General features: G+C 38.2%; 1 protein-coding gene across 2 annotated transcripts in view; it reads right to left on the minus strand.

Annotated features, from left to right (window-relative positions):
• Window positions 1-13304: 13304 nt before the first annotated feature.
• Dach1 (dachshund family transcription factor 1) overlaps window positions 13305-20988 on the minus strand; it is a 382920-nt gene continuing 375236 nt past the window's right edge. For both annotated transcript variants that reach the window (NM_001038610.2, NM_007826.3), the window contains one exon: window positions 13305-16078. In NM_001038610.2, coding sequence (NP_001033699.1) covers window positions 16041-16078 — 38 coding nt within the window. In that variant the 3' untranslated portion in view covers window positions 13305-16040. The remainder of the gene's footprint in view (window positions 16079-20988) is intronic.

Raw genomic sequence — 20988 nt, forward strand, 5'->3', positions numbered from 1 at the left:
GCCCAGATCTCATTGCCCTCCAGTCAGGGAGTCTGAGAACCTCTGCCTCCTCCTCTTCAGTCTGGGCTGCTTCTCAATTGGGCTGGGGCCCTCATTTTAGGCTGCGTTCCAACCCCACCCCACCCCTGCACCCAGGTGATGGTGAGGATGTAGCGCCCTCTAGTTTTGTCTGCCTGATCAGCTGCCCGGTTGAAAGCAGAGCCACAAAGATTTTTCCCTTTGTGGGGGGACTTTGAGGCATCAAAAGCCTCTTGCCATCCCCACTGAAGTTTTTGCTTCCTGTTCATAAACTGTTATGTGAATTCTCAAATTACTCTCCAGTGTCATGCCTGCCTTCCTGTTGCCATGGTTATGATAGACCCCTATTCTTCTGAAATAGCAAGGTCCCAAAAAACCCATTCTTCTGTAAGTTGTCATGATAATGATGCTTTATCATAGCAATAAAAAAATTAATGAGATGAGTTCCTTGGGTTTTTTCCTTACCCATCCTTGAGACTGGGCAGAGCTCTACTGAACCTGCAAAGGGATTGAAACATTTTTCCAAGATTTCCCTGATTCTTCACCCAAAGCACCAGTGAGTTGGTGTGCCAATGGCAAAACAAAACTTTTCTAAATAGTATTCACAAAACTGGAGGAAAACACTGCAAGGAGCAGCCTCGGTCATTTTGGGGTTCTTGAGAGTGGGAGGATTGGATTAGTGAGAAATCAGAGCCTCTGAGGAAAAAATGCATGTGCCTCATTGCTGTCCTCAAGCTGTGCTCAGAGATAGCCAGAGATCCCCCACTCCCCAAGGTAGCCAGAGTTCCCCCACTCCCCAGCCCCAGGCTCATCACTGGCCAGTCCCCCCACTCCCCTGAGTTCACCTCAGTCTTGTATTCATTACACACTTCCTTTTTATACAATAATATGTAATCAAAAGACTTTTCATTATTTTCCTCAAGCCAATTATGTTTCCTGAAAAACCCCTTGTAACTATGTAACCAGAAAGCACAATGCTCACACATAGTCACACTTCAGTAGCTGCTAAAACTAGTTATACATTAACTTTCAACTCTCAGAAAAACCTCCAAACCACAGGCTGTCCCGGCATAAACTTGAGTGAGAACAGAAAGGTGCTAAACAGTTAGGATAATGTTCATATTTTTAACTTGTCTAAATGTGCAAAATCTCTTTACTAAGCTCATCCAAATATCTATTTGGACAAAGCTTTTCAAACTCTTTTCCATATGCAGTATTAATTTGTCTTGCAACTTTCCCCAGGGCTCCTTCACAAGCTTGAATTCTATCTCTTAGAACTTGAACCCTAATTTCCTTAGGCAGGCAATTCCAAGGGGTCAAATCAGTATGTTACAATCTTTCTAGGAAGGTCATTTCACTAATGCAACATCCCCCTCAAAGGATCTAATCTCTTCTACCCATCCTTTTATCTTGTTTATTGAACATATATCTTCTAATTTTCTCCAATAGTATTTCTGAATCAAACTTTCTCTTATTAGTGTTCTCCCCTTATGGATAGGGGTTCTCTCCATCATCCACTTATCTAATAGACCCAGCTAAAATAGTTCCTCTATCTTGTCTCCTGCATTTTCTATGAACATTCATTCCCTTTAGTGACCCAGGTCCAGAGTTCCTTTTCCTTGAGGTCTTCAAATCTCTTAATTACTAAAACTTTAGGGTTCTCACAAACATTTCCTGCTTCAAATATTTCCTGGTACAACTTAATCATCATGAGTTGGCTAAGATTTCCCAGAGAACAGTTAAGGCAGTCAGCCTCCACATCCAGAACCCCGTGTCCTGATATGCCTGGGGTGACCGCTTGAATGGCCAGAGGCAGAGCAGTTTGTTCCTAGTAGACATCAGAGCCATTTCCTTCTCTACTAATGCTCTCAATCCCTTTCCAAGAAATTTTTACCAGAGTTGTATTTGAGAACAAATATAGTATGCAGAACATCAAAACACACAAGATAGACATCATTTATATACGACAAGACATCATTTATATAGGAAAAAAACAGAGATGGTACCAGATGGGTAGTGATCCCTCAGCTGAATGTGTTATGGTACCACCTTTAAAATTGTGCTGTGCCTGATAAAACACTACAAAAAGACTACAAATGCATGTCCCAAGTCACCCTATTTGTTTTATTTCAGAAAAGTCTAGAGAGGCCAATGAGGGATTGGTCTTCTACCAAGTACTACTTTCCTCTGTACCATCAAACTCTCTTGTAGAAGCAGGAATCATGCTCTAATCCCACTGCAAACTACCATGAGTGAAACAGTTTTCTTTTCAACAGCTGGAAGAATCCAAGCTTCTGTCCTGAAATTCTGGGACAGGGAGGTAGGAATATGATTTATGGAAGCATGGTAAGACTAGTAACTGATTAAATTCAGAGCTCAACCAAGCCTTGTCAATGTGTCCCAATGGGAAATTGAGCCTCCTCCTGAATCAAATGGACAAATGGATGTTGTTGCAAGGCTCTTTTCTGCCCTGTGGCAGCAGGCAAACACAAACATTGCTGGTAGAATTGTGAAACAGTAGATCTACTCTGCAAAAGAGTATGATGATGGTCCCTTACAAAAGCATGTATGTGGTCACTATATTATTCACTAAGTGAACTCCAGAGAAAAGGACACTAATATAAGCAATCAAAGGACTTATATGAATACATCTAGCAACTTTATTCATAGGAACTATAAATGGAAACAACCTAAATGACTTCCAAAAGGTAGATTGTTAAAGCATACTTATGTCCTAACACTACACTAAGGGCTAATATTCAACAATACAAGGGAATGAACCAATTCAAGGAACCTAAAGAATGTCTTTGCTAAAGCAAATCCATTTATTATAAGGCAGCCTGCTTGCAGGCCAGCAGTATTTGCAATTCTAAAGCATTCCAGACCACCAGAAAATATCCAAACCAGTTTATTTTATGAACAGCAAATACTAACACTTATCAACTTTTACTATAATTTCTCATCATCTATGCTATAAAGTAGAAAAAATTTTATTTTTGTCAATGTATCTTATTTATTGAATTATATTCCTCCAAGTGTGTACCTTGTATGATACGCTATCTTTAAACTACATTTCCAGAGGCCTTGAATCTGAAACTTATTCTCCTGGCCAGTCAGAGTTTGTCAATTATTTTTATTTACCATGCATCAATTTTACTGTTCAAATTTAAGGACAGATACCCCAAGAAAATTCCTGGAGTTATGGCCTCATTATCTTTGCTTATCGCAATCTCTGGGGCATAAGGAAAACTTCCAAACAGAGCCAGATAGATATAAATTTAGGACTTTTCGAAAAAGACTCATAACATAATTTTCTAAGGAAAAGATCTATCTGAGTTGAATCATAGTGCAGAAAGTCCCCAAGAATACAGCACACAGAAATCAAAATCTAAAAGTGAAAGGCAGAATGACAGTGGTTGTAGCTTTCAGCTCAGCTTTGCTAGAACTGTGCCAAACAGCTGTGCTGACTTCATGACTTTTGCTGTTTCTAGAGGATATTACTATAACATTGTATAAATTACTTGTATTTACCATTCTTGGACTGATGAAGTTTACAAATTAAAAAAAAAAAAACAGGGTAGGAATTTGCCTATTTGAGGGACATAAGGTGGAATTTGGTCATCACAACTCTAAAATATGACGTGAAATCTGTCATAGATTGTCCTTGTGCTGTGATTAGTATAGGTAGTAGTAACAAGTAGGAAATTTACAAGTAGGAAAGGCAATCCGCAGACTGCCCCACCTGGGGATCCATCGTATATGTAGCCACCAAACCCAGACACTGTTGCAGATGCCAACAAGTGCTTGCTGACAGGAGCCTGATATGGATGTCTCCTGAGAGGCTCTGCCAGAGCCTGACCAAACAGATGTGGATGCTCTCAGTCAACCATTGGACTGAGCATGGGGACCCAAAGGGTGTAGTTAGGGGAGGGACTGAAAGAGCTGAACGGGTTTGCAACCCCATAGGAAGAACAACAAAAATCAACCAACGGGACACCCCTAGAGTTCCCAGAGACTAAACCACCAACCAAAGAATACGTGGGTGGGAGCGGGGAGCGACCCATAGCTCCAGCTGAATACACAGCAGAGGATGGCCTTATCTGGCATCACTGGGAGGAGAGGCTCTTGGTCCTTTGAAGGCTTAATGCCCCAGCATAAGGGATGGGTGATGTGGGAGTGGGTGGGTGGGTGGGGGAGCACCCTCATAGAAGCTGGGGAGGGAGTGGGATAGGGTAATTTTTGAGAGGAAACCAGGAAGGGGGATAACATTTGAAATGTAAGTAAATAAAATGTCCAATAAAAAAATTTTAAAAAGGAAATTTGCAAGTGTGATACATTTTTATAAAGCCAAGCACAAATAACAATGATTGCATGTAACATAAATAAAGGAGACTTGAGTTAATTTCCTTGGTTGTAATTCTATATTTATGAAAAATATAACTGTGGATAATGCTAAAGGTTTTGAGAATGTTTCTGGCCTGTTCTGTGCCTGTAACATAGGATTATCTCAAAATTTAAAAGTTCTATTTTGAGAACACTTTTTACTCTGTAGCCCTGACAAGCTTAGACCTTGGTATGTAGACCAGGCTGGTCTCAAACCTGCAAAGATCTCCCTGCCTATCTTTCAAAAGAGCTGCGATTAAAGCTGGATTCCATGACACTTGGTTCAATACTTGCACATTTTTATCATTAAATAAATACAATGATCCCAAATCCTAATGAATAAAGTACAGTTCCTAGAAACTAATTTTATAAAATTGATTTCTATTCCTCTAGAACGTAAAGAAAGCTTAAATTCTAGGTTAAAGAAATGGAGATAAAGTCGGCCATCACTGGAAAGAGAGGCCCATTGGATTTGCAAACTTTATATGCCCCAGTACAGGGGAACACCAGGGCCAAAAAGGGGGAGTGGGTGGGCAGGGGAGTGGGGGTGGGTGGATATGGGGGACTTTTGGTATAGCATTGGAAATGTAAATGAGCTAAATACCTAATAAAAAATGAAAAAAAAAAGAAATGGAGATAAGATAAAGTCATGCTCTGGGTTAACTGGGCTCCAATTTTTCTAAATCTTCAAGAATGAACATATATGATGGCAACATATATGTTACAAACGTTTGGTGTAACTTGGAAACCATTTTGTGTGATTACAAATTACTTATTGCTTACGGGATAGAAGCCAGCCATAAGACAACTCTTATATGAGCTAAGCCTAAGGAAGTCTCTGACATAATAGAGTAACCCAAGCTAGAGCTGATACGTAAATGAGCCAGCCGGAATCCTTAAGCCTTATAAGAAAAATTGGAATTTTGGAAGTAGCCCCTATATATAGAGAGTCTCTTGTATACTGTGTGGAATCATTATCAGTCAACAAAAACCTGAAGGCCTATTAGCAAAAGGCAGGAAATAAGAGGTGGGAGTTCTGGTAAAGAGATAGGATTCTAGGATAGAGTCAGGACAGGAAGATGCAAAACTTGGACTCTGAGGAATTCAGACATATGAAACTAACCAACCCTGTGGTAGGCATAGGATACTTTAATTGGGTTAAATAACCTATTGGGTAGTCGGGAGACAAGCTTAGCATAAGGCCATAAGCATTATAATAATTAATAAGCCTACCAGTCATCACTTGGGAAATGAACCACAGTTGGAAAAGCTGTGACTTTCTGGGGTCAAACTGTTCTGGAGACAGGGGCATCCAAGCCATCCTGATAGCCATCAGGAAGAACACTCTGGCCAGTGCATGACTGGCTGTGGTGACTGTGGAGTTACTTGCTCTGTTGCTGAGTTCCTACAAGCCCATCTGTCAACGCTCGCCTCTAGCCAGTGCACTCAAGCTCCTCTTGAGGCCTGCAACAGTGACGCTCTCTCAGCCAATCACAGTTGAAGGATCTCAACCTGTAGTGTTGTTTGTTTGGTTGTTTTGTTTTGTTTTTTTGTTGTTTTGTTTGTTTTGCAAACTGTTCCCACTTGGTGAGATGTCTGTTTACAATAGAATAATGTAACCTCTCTAATAGCATTGAATTTTAAGGAATTTTGTGAATAAAAGCATATTCAAAAGGCAAATCTCATATGGACATTCTAATTGTGAGAATCTCTCAACACACTGGCAATTTCCTCCAAAGTATATGCATGCTCTTGGATTTTTCTTGACTGGTTTTGACTTCTAATCTCTGATTTTGGTTCACAGATGATTTTAACGTTATTTCAGAGACAGGAATGTTGAAAATGGGCTATACAAAGTGGTCAAATTGAAAAGGAACTGTATCTATATTTGGTTTGTCTTCGTTCCCTAATCTTAGCCTATCCTATCAATAATAGGGTTACCTCTATAAATGGGGAAATAGCACAGTGGCCTTAATCAGGGATCTAGAGCCCAAGTAAGATAAACCCATTTTGCTTGTACCACTTAAGAAAACCTGATTTTTTTTTGTTCCTGGGAAGTATGTGAACACAGAGAACCAATGCCTATTTCATTGGTGAGCTTTCCAAGGTAAGAAAATGTGGGATTTACAGATCTGACCAAGGTACAGTTTCCTACATGAGGAGAACGTGTTAGGCTTCTCAGATTTGTCAACACAAGCACACCTCACTGCTCACTCAATATATGTGGCATAGATATATTAGCCAATGAATGGTAACTACTCCCAATACTGACAATCACCAGAATCAAGAGGACTCAGACAAAATGGAAATGTATGTGATCGGTTCAATAAGGTTCAGCAATTGAAAGATCCCCCACTGACTTCGGTGTCCCTCAAACTCTAATATATACCTTGAGATAACTTGAAGGTTATCAACAATATTGACTTCATATTGAATCAAATGAAACCCAGACCTCTGGATACTCCTATGAGGGATTTTTTAAATCAGATTATTTAAGACAGGAAAATGCACTTTAAATGTGGACCACAGTCTCTGGTGAATTCCCAGATTAAGTAAAGAATATGGAAGAAGGAAATGCTGCTTTCTGCCTCTCTGTTCTTCCTCACGGTCAAAGCCATGAATCTTCCTGCTTTGGCTTTTCTTTCATCGATATTAGAACCAGTTTTGGGATTCCAAGGTAGACTGAGGAGTAGAAGCTCCCTGGAATCCTGCAGGCCTCCAGTGCCAGACTGGGAATACTGAGATGTTGAGCACAGTGGACTGGACAACTACCACATTCTTGGCCTCTCCAGTATAATATGACATTAGTAGGTTACTAGGGTAACATGTTATAAAACAGCACAATAAATCTACTTTTAATAACAATAACTAATAATAATAATAAATACATACATGTTACTTTTTTTATTCTATCAGTTCTATTCCATTAGAGAAACCTTTTACAAATTTAGATGTGTTCTACTTGTTAGTTAAGAGTTCTTCCCCTTCAATGTATTCACCTTAAGATATATTATGCAGTTAGCTGACTTACTTGTTAAAAAGCATGGAGTTTTATGAATATAGGAAAGTATAAGCCATTAACCATGAATGAATTTAGGTTCAGGATACACAGATGAATTCATCAGAAAGTGCAATTCAATAGTGTAGGAAACATTAAACAGAAGTCTTTTCTGTCAAAATCTGTAAGACTTTCATGACAAAGAATTTAAATCCTTTTACCTGCCCCACCTTCTAAGAACCTTATACAAATCATCTTATCTCTGTCAACTGGTAAAACCTTATGCAAATTTCCCCACCCAGTAAAATATTTGTTTACACGTATTTATTGTATAGGAACCGTTATTACTTTGTGGGTTCTTCTTTCTTCTACCTTTTTGCTAGTGTCTTGAAACAAAATATCCATTCCTTGTCCTCTGCCATAGAGGTGTGGCACTTGAAATCAAATTTCTTATTCTGCCTAGTTCTTCTGGGTGTCACTTGTAAATGCCCCTTTTGTTTCCTTACAGCCATATGTTCTAATCTTCTGCCTGCTTCCTATTCTCTTGCTTGTCCTGTCCTTACCTGTGTCAAGCTTGTTCTCTCTGAAACCTTTCTCTGTAAAACTACACCCCCCCCATACCACCTTCTCTCCTTGCACTGTGCTAAAATAGCCTCTTTTTTTCTGTCCTTCTGTGACTTGGACATACCCTATCTCTTACCCATTCTGTCAAATCTTTCTCTGATTTGTAACTTTGTCTGCTCTTTAATTAGATGTCACTTTCAAATATGGCGGCTTCCTTTTTTTTTAAATTACTTTTATTTTTATTTATTTATTTTTTTTACAGTAGTTATCCCATCCTGGTCCCCCCTCCCACGGTTTCTCATTTCTTTCCTCCTCCTCACTGTCTCCAAGAAGATATCTCCACCCCCAGCTCCCTAGTCCCCAAGCTCTCCCACCAATCCTCCCCACTCCCTGAGGCCTCAAGTCTATTGAGGGTTTAGATTCATCTTTTCACACTGAGGCCATACCAGGAAGTCATCTCCTGCATATGTGCTAGGGGCCTTTGGACCTGTTGGTGTATGCTATCTGGTTGGTGGCTCAGTGTCTGAGAGATCTCAGGGGTCTGGGTTACTTGAGACTGCTGGTCTTCCTATGAGGGCACCCTCCTCTTCAGTTTCTTCCAGTCATTCCCTAATTCAACTACAGAGGTCTCTGACTTTAGTCCATTGGTTGGGTGTAAGTATCTGCATCTGTCTCAGTAAGCTGCTTGTTGGGCCTTTCAGGGGACAGCCATGCTAGGCTCCTATCTGTAAGCATACCATAGTACCAGTAATAGTGTCAGGTCTTAAAGCCTGTCCTTGAGATTGATTCCAAGTTAGGCCAGTCACTAGACCTTCTTTCCCTCAGTCTTTTCTCCATTTTTGTCCCTGTAGTTCTTTTAGACAGGAACAGTTCTGGGTCAGAGTTTTTGACTGTGGAATGACAACCCCATCCCTCCATGTGATGCCCTTTCTTTCTACTGAAGGTAAACTCTACAAGTTTCCTCTAGCCACTGTTGGGCATTTACTCTAAGGTCCTTCCCTTTGAATCCTGAGAGTCTTTCACCGCCCAGGTCTCAGGTACTTTCTTTAGGGTCTTCCCACCTCCCACATGATAGAAGCCCTGGGGGCCAGTAGAATGAATGGAAATAGGCTGCTTTCTTTTACAAACTAACTTTACCTTCACTGTTTGGTGTCAAAGGTGTGTACTAAAGGTGTGTCTGCACTCCAGTCATAGGGATTAAAGGTGTGACTTTCCAGCCAGACTGCTCACTCCTAGAAGGTCTTTGGATGTGATCCCTTGCCAGAGCATCCAGTTTGCAGGATGAAAATTTCTCTACAATAAAAACTTCATTGCGCCCCAGGAACTTCATGACTTGGAGTTGTGACCCCTCTTTCCTGGATTTTCTTCTTGTCACTTCTTAAAAAAAAAAAAAAAAACAGCCAAACTGGCACAATGATGAGATTGCAACCAAGCCAAATGGAAAAAGAAGACAAGACTGTGTTTGAATATAAACCATGAGCCCTTCGAATCCAGGAATGCATGCTGTGAGTACCACACTCTTTTGATCAAGAATACCCCCCCCCCCGTGGACACACTTTAGTTGCAGTGGTGATCTCTTTCTTTGCCACACTAAAATTATTTCTAACATTAGAGACGCTTCTTATAGAGATTACAGTAATAGAGAAGTATCAGACAACTCATCCTAGTATGTGAGATAGCATAGTAGAAAAAGTAGGTTACCAAATTAACATCATTGAAGAATCAGCCAAGTTTGTAGAAAGTGTACTAGACTCTTCTCTTGATCCATGAGGAGCTCCATGCGTTGGATCGAATATGAAAAGTATTTACTCTTCACGTAGAAAAGGCCTCACTCTCTTTATTCATTTTCGTCTATAATATGTCATTAATGTGGCATTTTAATGGTTACTTTAGGCACTGCATTATATTTGCAAGACCAATTTCGGCCTTGTTATCTTGACTAGTATTTACCAGGGTAACTACCATACACAAACCATTCTTCCTTTCATTTGACCTCATTTCCTTGATTTTTTTTTTCCTCCACAGTGACATCCACATCATATTCATATTGTTATAACATATTTGCTTTCAGAAATTGGGAGTGGTGGCATCAGGATTTTTCAAACCTATGACATCACATAGGCTACAGCACAACCTGCAGCATATTCCCAGCATCCAGTTGGCTCAGCTCCCACCTTTACCTATGTATGTCATTTTCCATATAAATAAGGAGAATGCTCCTCTGTCACTCTCTCCCCCTCTTCTCTTTCTACCACCACCTTGTCTCTCTCTCCTTATAAAACCTCTTCAATGGGGAAATCTCTTGGCCTAGTGTGCTGTTGAGATGCGACCCACCATTCTAACACATCAGGGAGGCTCTTAGAAGGTAGATCCTCTGTGTGTGTGTGTGTGTGTGTGTGTGTGTGTGTGTGTGTGTGTGTGTGTGTGTGTCAGTGCGGGGATTGTTTCATAGATGGTATGGAACAAAGAAAACCTGAAGAAGCTTCAGAACTTGGGAATCCTATGAAAGAGGGTTCAGAAGGATTGTAGGAGTCAAATGAGATGTAGGATATCTAGACAAAAATGGCCCAATAAATTAACCAAGCAAGGTTTCTATGGGCTCACAGAAACGGAAGTGGTAAGCACAGGGCCTGGGTGGATCTGCACCAGTTCCTTTGCATATATGTTAAGGCTGTTTGCTTAGTATTTTTATGAGACTCCTAACTATGAGACCCATTGTGTCTCTAACTCTTGCCTGCTCTTGAGATTATTTTTCTCCTCTTGGGTTCCCTTTGGGTCCACCTTTGGTAAGAGGACTTTTCTCTTGTCTTACTGTGTCTTCTGTTGTCCCCCTTGTTGTGCTGTCTTGGAGGATTGCTCTTTTCTGAAGGGAAACAAAATAATGGATCTGGTGGAGAGGGCTGTAGTGAGAAGTAATAGGAGTGGAGGAAAGGATACTGTGGTGAGAATGTATTGTCTGAGAGAAGAATGGATTTCCATTGAAAAGAATGAAAGAAAAAAATGTTCAGAAGGAGGAAGCCTCTACAATGGTTATATGCATGGTAAATGGAATTAGATGTATTCATAATTCATAATGATTATCTCACAATTGCTCCCTCCCAACTCCCACCATCTTCCTTTTCTAAAGTAGCAGTTCCACTAATTATATTCTATGATGTCACTGTAATTCATATTCTGGTTCCTAATTTAGGTATTCATTAGATATTTATTCCCATGAAGGATCCTGGAGTTGTGTAGAAATTCAATGAACACAACAATCTTTAAAATTCCCTAAATGCATCTCATATTCTGCCAATATATATTGTAGGCATGTATCTAACAACAAGGGATAGTCAGCATTCACAGAGAGAAAGTAATAGGCTTACTTCTGTAGTATGAGCCTAAAGCTCTTGGATACTACAAGAGTAACTAATAAAATACAAAGAGAAGAATTCCTCTACCTGAAGAGGAATAACAATCAGAGCAACTGGGCATAGGTGAAAAACGGAGGCATGGGCTCCACGAACTTTGGTCCCTGGGCATTACTCCCTGGTTACCTTGAGTTTCCATCCTCAGAGTTTAATCTTTATAACTGGTCCCTTTGGGTTTTTAACCTTTCAAAATTTTGTTTTACAAGAACCAAAGGAGTCTTAACTAGTTATTTGCTTAACTCATTTCTAGCTTATAGATCACATAATATAAACAAGACATGATTTTACTGTGTATTCATTATCTTAGCACAGAATTAGCATTTATAACTTATGCTGTGTTTGAGTCATTTTCAGCCATTGCTTACTCTTGCAAAACATAGATATTAAATAATAAGACTTAAATATTGTACTTTCATTGTGAATATTCTGAACACATTAGGAATTCATTTATGACACTATTTTTGTGAGAGACTGTATGTGCTACTTACCTTAAAAGGGTTTGATCATTGATAAGAAAAATGAAGCAATTGTTAATGCATAAACAAATAATGTGAAGAGAATCACAAATGTGCTGGTTTTATTTTCATTTATTGGAAAATGCATGTACTTCCCAATTTAAAATTCTTATCCTTTTGTCAAATAATCTTTTGCTATTATCTCGAAGTAAAAAGAAAAGGTTACTCTAACTCCATGGTTACTACCTGGTGTGAAAGTGTCTTAGTAAATACTTTAGTCATTTCCACTGATGTCAGCTGCAGCACGAAGGATGTGTACATCTTTTGATCCTGCTCTTGTAAAAGTCCCTATTCCAACAAAATTAGATCTTCATTGGGACATTACGATTTTTAGCGTGGGTCGTTACAACAGTTAGCACAGTACTTTCTGAAGCAGAGAGGCCTTACCTGTGAACCTTTTAAAATAATAAATAAATGAGGATTGGTTCATATTTTCTCTACTAATTTTTCATATTAAAAGCTTAAGCAACACATACAATTCTAAGTGTACAGTTTTAAGAGGAAAACTGACACTTTCTGCGTATTTTTACAATAGTGTATTCATTCCATTAAAATGTTTACTTTCTGTATCTTAAAATGCAGCCCAAATGAAAAATAATAACACACAGAGAAAAATCTAAGTTACTACAAAAATCACTTAACTCCGAGATTTTTGTGGCATTTTAATGTAATCTTACTGGCATAAATAGATAAAGGCTGAAGACAAAATATACTAGTAATGGTCATATACACATCTTCCATTTTTATTAAGAAAACTATAATTTATTACTTTCATGAATTCACTGAGGTCATTCACTTTGAACAAGAAAAAATTGAAAATTTCTATTCTCTTATGAATGTTTTCAGATAAGTAACAACCCAATAGATTTTCAAATAATGATTAAAGTAGTTAAAGGATATTATAATTTCAAGTTACTAATGGTATTATTCTGATGTTACCGTGGAAAGAAAACCATGGAGTTAGAGTTACAGATCCATACTCTTACAGATATGGGAATTATATATTTTGTTGCGTCAACATGTCTGTTCTATGTTATTCAGCACAAGGCTTTGTAAAATAAGAATCATGGGAATATAAGAAGATAAAGGAAAAAAGGTACAAATAACAGCTTCATAAACTGAGAAATGTACATAAATAAATCATGCATATGTGGGCAGTTTGCTTAGCTGGCAAGAAACAAAATATGGAAAATCTGCTTGTTAAACAATAACTACAGAGTGTGCTTTTATGATGTTTTCTCCACAGTAATTCATATTAGAGATAGAAGTGGTTGCATGTTAAATAAAATCATTGAGCAATGCTCCCCGAGCATCGCAAAGAGCTGACTTATGTTGTTTTTAGATGCCTCCCATTAGAAAGTAAATATTTCTTCAAAGTAATGCATCTCAGAAACTGTAATAAAGACAAACGATAAATAAAGTCGCAAGGCGATTTCAGACATTTTTATTAGGAGATTGTTGAAAAGAAAAAGAAAATTAAATACAATAACAGTAAACGTGGTTCTCACATTGAAACCAGGCTCAAATAACTAGGCTACCATAGAAAAATTTCCAATTCTTGCATTATGATGTAAAAACAGATTTTTGTACAGATTTTGTACAACAAAATTCGTAATAACCTTTTATCATTTTTAGAAAACTTTAAATATATAGATAAAAATAGACAATTTTCATAGGTCCTACATGAAGATGAGTATGTTCTGTTCCAAGGGCTTGCATAGAGCGCAAATATGGTTATAATATAGAACAACTAGACGTTAATATTTGTAAGATTACAAAAGCATGGGGACCATAAAATGGGCACAATTTTACTTGCTTACACCAAAACACAAATTTCTAAATAAACCTGTTTAACTAAAAAGAGGGAAAAATTAAGTTACAAACTTACAATAACATTTTGTGAATTGTAATATGTACAACAGGTTAATAAGAGTCTCTTAACATATAGTGGATAGCTTTTTGTCTTCGATCCTAAAATTTTCTTTTATGCTGAACCAAACACTAATGCATTCTCATAGGTCTTTCACATAAGTCTTTTAAAACTACCCCATTTAACAGGTGACTCTATGCCAGGAGCAGAGCAATGATCAACTCCTACCTATGTAAGTTGTAGTCTTAAAAACAAAAGCAAAAACAAAATAGTCTCTTAAAAAACATGTACGACTCCAAACCTTTCTACAAATCCTTCCAATTTTAAGAACTGTAATCATTTACAGTATGTATGCATGTATGTAGGGAAAAACAAACAAAAATACATGTAAGTAAGAATTGAATCTCTTTTGCTCAAACAACAAAACATGACCATGGAAGAATTATGCTCAGCAAACCATTTCTACAAAGCAGTTACTAACAGTGTTTTAAATTAAAATATTATTCCCCTTTAATGCAAGCTAAAAGAACTATACATATAACCTTTTGTTTTCTTAAAAAAAGTGAACTTAACCAGTTAATAGCAAGTTACAGCCAAGAATTAGTTATGCTTCAGAACTGAAAGGAAGACCTAAAAATGACAGGAGCTCAGTGACACAGAATCCATAATAGGAACTTTTTTTTTGTCTTAACCAAATAATAATTACCCAATCAAAACTATCTTTAAACACACTGATGCTAGCTGCTTTAGATTTATCACTTTGTTTTTAATGGTAATAAAAATACTATAATGACAAAACTTTAATATGACAGAAAATCATAAAGTGTAGAGCAACTGCATGGGTTCATGAAAGTCTTTAGAAGGGTTACTCCCAATGTTTAAAAACAAACTTAACGTCAGCATATGATAAGCACTGTTTGCAGCTTTACTTCCAGTTATACGCACAAATATGAAAACGCATACTGTAACTTTCAAAAAGACAGTGAAAATAGCACGTAGCCCCCCCGCCCCCGTTCCCTCTGAATGAGCTGGGAATCACAGCACAGTTTAACTTCATCACCTGGGGCTACATGGCCTTGGACCAATACACCAAGGGCTTATTAAGTTTTGTTTTTCAGCAACATTAACATAATATGACATTAACATATAAAAATATCTCTGGTGTTTTGATTTACTGGTCAGCCACAATTCACCCTCTGTAGTGGAGTTTGGGGTACTCACTAGGGATCAATATACAAATAAAAATGGCTGACAGAATTCTGATGTCACCAGATGTATAAGATCTCATTCATTAATACTGTGACTCCAGACAAATATTTACATGCCTGCATGCGTTAAAACCAGAAAGACATCTTTCTGACCAACAGGGTGACAAAACATATTTTCTAAAATTTTCATTTCCTAAACGCTAGTATACTACTGCATACATAATACCTTCCTGTGAGTTTTATGTTTATATACTGTACATATGACCAACAGTTTGAATAAGAAGCAACATTATTATTTTTAATCCTATATACCGCTACCAGTTTGGAATGAAAACATGTTATATTTATATATATTTTTTATATATTTTTATCTTTAAGAAAAAGAGACCACCAGTGAAACCGTTTGGCTTATATTCAATGCTTCTTTTTCAGATATGCAAAATGTAATTTCATTGAGTTGTTAGCATCTGTTTGTTGGACTTTCAGAAAGTATATGAAAAAGGTCTTCAGGACAAAACCTGCAGTTATAGAGTTTAAAATTGTATGTAACAGAATACTCTCACTTCTCTCATTTCCCCCTCCCAGAATCCTCTATGACCCTTCAAAGTTTATCCCATAGATTCTTGCTGGTTTCTGTGGGACACAATTCTGTAAGTCTGGGTGAGCTGCTACAAAGTCTGCTGATGTGCTCAGTTACAGAACTGTCAGAAGAGGGAAAAAAAGTTCATTCCATTAAGAAGAAAAAGAAAACAAACCAGAGCTCGGTCTTCCTCAGACCTGTCTTTAGCTCTCTACACAAGTGTCCAGCAGCACAGGGGAGCTATTAACTGTAAGAACTTTGATATGTGTACATTTACAAACATTCTCAGTCTCTGGTATGAACCACGGGTGAAAAAAAAATCAATGGAGGAAACTTTTCTGCCTTTGTGGAATACTTAAATGAAAGAGAGCACTAACACACAAAATTGAAGAAGGTCTTTTATATGGACTTTGTTTTTTTCCTGAACTTTCCGACGATGAAGGTCTGCCTCCAGAGTTCTCTAGTAGATGACGTGTTTCTTCAACAAGGAATATTCAGTACATGACAGTAGTTTTCAAATACAGTCTTCCATCTAAAACAAATGATAAAAATAATTAATGGCACAGTATTCAAGAGGCGTAGGAAACATGAAATTTGGTATGAAATCCTGGTTTTCTATTTTACTTTCACTTGCTTAGGATGTAACAGTTTTCATATATTCTCAAAATTAATTTCCCAATTACATGAGTTCATAGGATCAAGGATACAGAATTTTTAGTTCTCATAAATATATATTCGCTGAAATGATATCAGTTACAGACCACTCAGAAAATAGATAGGTGTATGTGTGTGTGTGCATTACTGATATGCAAAGCTAGTGACTTTCTGCTGAATGACAATTACTCCCACCAAGCTTGCAGAACCAAATTTTCTGAGAGTGCACTCAGGTGTATCTCCATCATGAAAGCCAAAGGCTCTGCTCACTCTCTAGCAGTGTTGTTAAATATGCCGTGTGATGTAGCTATTGTGCACACATGTAACTATTTTCATGAAAGCCACCAATGATATCTTAGCCATCAATAGAGTTGTTTTTTTTCCTCTAGTGAGATGAACTGAATGAATAGAAGTTAAGATATAAATATATTACTGGAGATTAAAATATAATTCTGTGGGAAATAAAAAATAGTGAAATCTTGGACATATTGTATAAACTATTTGAATGAAACAGAAATAAAAATAAAAATAAGAAATTAATTATCCAATGCAAAATATAAATAAAACATAAGTACAATTTTCAGCTATATTATACTCTAACCTGTGCCTTCTGTGGGACACACTTCAGTTGTATGTGTACAACCTTAACTGTATGTGGTTAAGGTTGTCCTGAAGCTCCCCTAAGCAACCCAAGCTATTGCCACTGTTACTGGTTGTCTACCATATTTTCAATTCTTCAGACACTACACATTTTACTGACACGAGACAGAAAAATTAAGTTGGTATTGATCAGGATCCGTCCTTTATAATACTGGGAAGTACTCCACAGGAAGCTGGAGGAATGGAAGTCATGGCCAGTGTGGTAAGATACTCCCATGCATATAGCACATGAGTATGGTTTCATGGCACATATGTATGGGGATTCCTGACTGCTTTCTGTTTGGATATAAGGCCAGGGCCACGGGAGGAAAGGTGTATCTGATAATGTAAAACTAGTCAAGAACTCGTGGTTGGTAGGTCCCAAGAATGGGCTTACTTCTATTGTTTTTCTAAATGGACACAGCATCAAATTTGTCCTCCAAACTCAAATCTCTAAACCCATAGAATAGTGCTGCTCTTGAATTGGGTCAAAATTACTGGTTATAATGGACAGTGCTTAATACCAAAACTTACAACTGGTGAAGCTTCAGAGAATATGTACCTGTGAAGCTCAGCGAAAACTGGGACATTTACATTGCCCTCTACTCACTGCCACACAATTCACAGACCACTCTGGAAGAGTAAGCAGGTGAGACTGGAGTATTAGTGTTTTCTGAACATGATAGCACCACACTCATCTCATGCACCAGCTGTGGTTGGCTGTTCAATACCTGTATCAGATTGAGCCAGCATGAAGTGAGAGAGTACCAGAAGTCCCTCACCCCACTAAAAGCTACCGACAGTCGATGGCTTCTGGGGAAAGAAGATTCAGTTTTGCTAAAGGTCACATGGTAGGTGGACTATGCTCCAGTGGGTAACCCCACACCCATGAGAATATATATGGGAAACACAAATAGGACTCAAGTTATTAAAATATTTGGAGGAAGAAATGTATTTCAGAGCAATTTCGGGACCTGGTTTTTGGATTACATGAATATAATAAAAAATACCTTGAATGGGCAAAATAAAATTCTAAAAGAATTGATAAAATTATTGTTGTCTACACTTCCCTGTAACTAAAAATACAGATTTTTTTATACTGTTTTACCCAAATGAGGATTGGAATTCATGAAGAACTTTAGTGTCTCACAAGGTATCACAGGATAACAAATAGAAATGCAGTGAGTCTTTGTGTCTCGCAAGGTGCCACAGAACAACAAATAGAAATGCAGTGATCTTATAGTAATAGAATACAGATTCTGTGTCCACTCCATTATGCATCCTTTCCTTAACTAAAGACGGGAAGAAATCCAGAGTCTCTGACTTGCACTCTCTGCTCATTGCTCATCCATTGAGTTCTGCTTCGGGGTCTAGGTCTTTCCTTTCCTCTGAGTAGCTTGTAATCAAAACTGGAGTTCTTATATTCTAGTTTCAATAGAGACAGCCCAGTTTTTCTGTGACACAATGATTATTTGCTTTTGTATGGGAGGTTGATATGACAGGAAAATCAACAGGCTAAACTTTGTGCATGGGAGTACTTAATTAAAAAGTCTGTTCTAATTAAAAGCATTTGGGAGTAGGGGTTGAGTGAAACTATTTAAATTACAAATTCCTAATAGTTTTAAAGTTCATTGTGATTTGATAGTTGCAGCTATAATTTGGTATACAAGAAAGTATCTTGATCACTGAATAGTTTATCACAGGTGTGTAGTTTTGTATGCTGCTTATTATTATGCAGATTTAAATCTACACATAGCAAAATGAAGAAATCTTTTAAATATCTTAATAAAAGTGAACTCGATTAAGGTCTTGCTTTATTCGTTTCTTCTGAAAATTAAACTCAGTGCCTTGAAATGCTAGGTAAATGTTCCAAAAATCTAACACTGAATCTAGTATGACCTCAGAGTTTAATACTAATGTTAAAAATCATAAAATCAGACTATATTAAGTTTATGGATTGTGGTGTTTTGAATATGCTTGCCCCAGGGAGTGGCACAATTAGGAGGTATGTCCTTGTTGGAGTAGGTGTGTCCTTGTTGGAGGAAGCGTGTCATTGTGGAGGTAGGCTTGAGATCCTTCTCCTAGCTGCCTAAAAGCCAGTTTTCTCCTGTTTGTTTATCTTGGAGGTAGGATCTCCTCTAGCCCAGTTCATGTCAAACTTACTTTTAGTTGAGGATGCCTACGAATTTCTGATGGACCCGCTGACTTTCTTAGTCATGACGTTACAGATATGTGTCACCATGCCCCTGAGGATTTACAGGGTGTTAAGGCTTAAACACAGGACTTTGTTCTGGACCTTACCAGGGGAACCTTCCCTCAAGGGAACCTGGCCACCACTTCATTCAAGGGGTTCTTAGTCTACAAAGTGGCTCAAATCTGGAAATTGATTCACTGGCTGAGATTGCCTTTTGCCTCAATCCAATGCAAGCATTCTATCTATTTCATGCCTGGAAACACCATGACTGTTTAGCCAATACCAAAGCTCCATATGAGTCATGCCATTATAAAATTCACCTCACCTCTGCTCACCATTATGGGTTAGGTCACTATGAACATTGTTTGGCTTACTCTGCCTATTATAATAACTATGATCACCTTGCCTCTGGTGATTTGGTGCTGGGACCTGGCCCCTGCTACCTCAGGATGCAATCAAATCCATTACATTTAATTTATCGAGTTGAGCAACAGCTACTCCAACCCTAAGTTCTGGCACAAGAAAAAGGGTGACAACAAAGCTCTTCAATATGCTGGTGCCCCTTTAACCATTTCCATCTTACAGGATTCTCAAAGAGAATGTCTTCTGTGCCTTCCCATTGTGGAGGATTAGTTATACATGTACCCACTCTAGCATTGTAATTGTGCTGCCTTAACATCCCCTCATCGACACTAAGCCGTGGAATATCAGGCATCTTCTACTCCTTTTCAGTAGGCCATCTTTGATAAATGCTTCAGCCAACCATTCAAACCAACTTCTGAATTTTTTTTGAATTATTTAAGCTGTGCAAGCTTAAATATTAAACCTAGAATCTTTACTCAGAGGAAGATTAAGCCTGATCTAGTTTTGTGTTCCTTCCACCATCGAGTGTGGATCCCAGACACTGAAGAAGCAACACTGAAGTTGCCTTGGAGACCCCAAGATGTTAGAGATTTCAGAGAAAATGGATACCTGCTGAGAAAGCTAACAGGGAATGGAATCAGCCCAGGAGAAAGAAGTTTGTTGTGGTAAACAAAGAGGAAAGAAAGGAGTTGAAGATCTGAAGAGTGTTTTGACATCAGACATGGAGATGCAAAGTTTTCCCACAGTCTTTTGTTCTTTGGTCCAGTGTTTTCTCACTATGACATTGTATAATGGTAATGTATACTCTGTTATGTTGGAGGCTTGTGATTTGCTTTTTGATTTTGATTTTGTAGGAGATTACAGTTAAATGATTTGATGAATATCAGATGAGACTTTGAACTTTAGACTTTTAACATTGTTGAAACTGTTATAGACTATGTGATTTTTAAAGTTGGACTAAATGTAGTTTGCATTATGCAATGGCTAGGTGTAGCCCCCATTGACTCATGAGTTTGAACAAGCCATTCGGGGCCATGGAGTGTAATGTCATGGTTTGAATATGCTTGGCCAAAGGTATGGCACTATTTGGAGGTGTGACCTTGTTGGAGTAGGTGTGTCACTGTGTACATGGACTTTATGGACCTCATCCTATGCTCATAGCCATCCATTGGACTGAGCATAGGGTCCCCAATGAAGGAGCTAGAGAAAGGACCTAAGGAGATGAAGGGGTTTGCAGCCCCATAGGAGGAACAACAATATGAACTAGCCAGTACCGCCAAAGCTCCCAGGGACTAAGCTACCAACCAGAGAGCACACATGGTGGGACTCATGACTCCAGCTGCATATGCAGCAGAGGATTGCTTAGTTGGACATAAATGGGAGGAGAGGCCCTTTGTTCTATGAAGGCTCTATGCTCCAGTGTGGGGGAATGCCAGGGCCAGGAAGTGGGAGTGGGTGGGTTGGTGATCAGGGGGAGGGAGATGGGATAGTGGGTGTTTTTCAGAGGGGAATCAAGAAATGGGATAACATTTGAAATGTAAATAAAGAAAATATCCAATAAAGAAAAAAGAAAAAAAAAAAAAGAACCTCAT

Source organism: Mus musculus, chromosome 14 (genome assembly GCF_000001635.26).
Source record: "Mus musculus strain C57BL/6J chromosome 14, GRCm38.p6 C57BL/6J".
Lineage (NCBI taxonomy): Eukaryota > Metazoa > Chordata > Mammalia > Rodentia > Muridae > Mus > Mus musculus.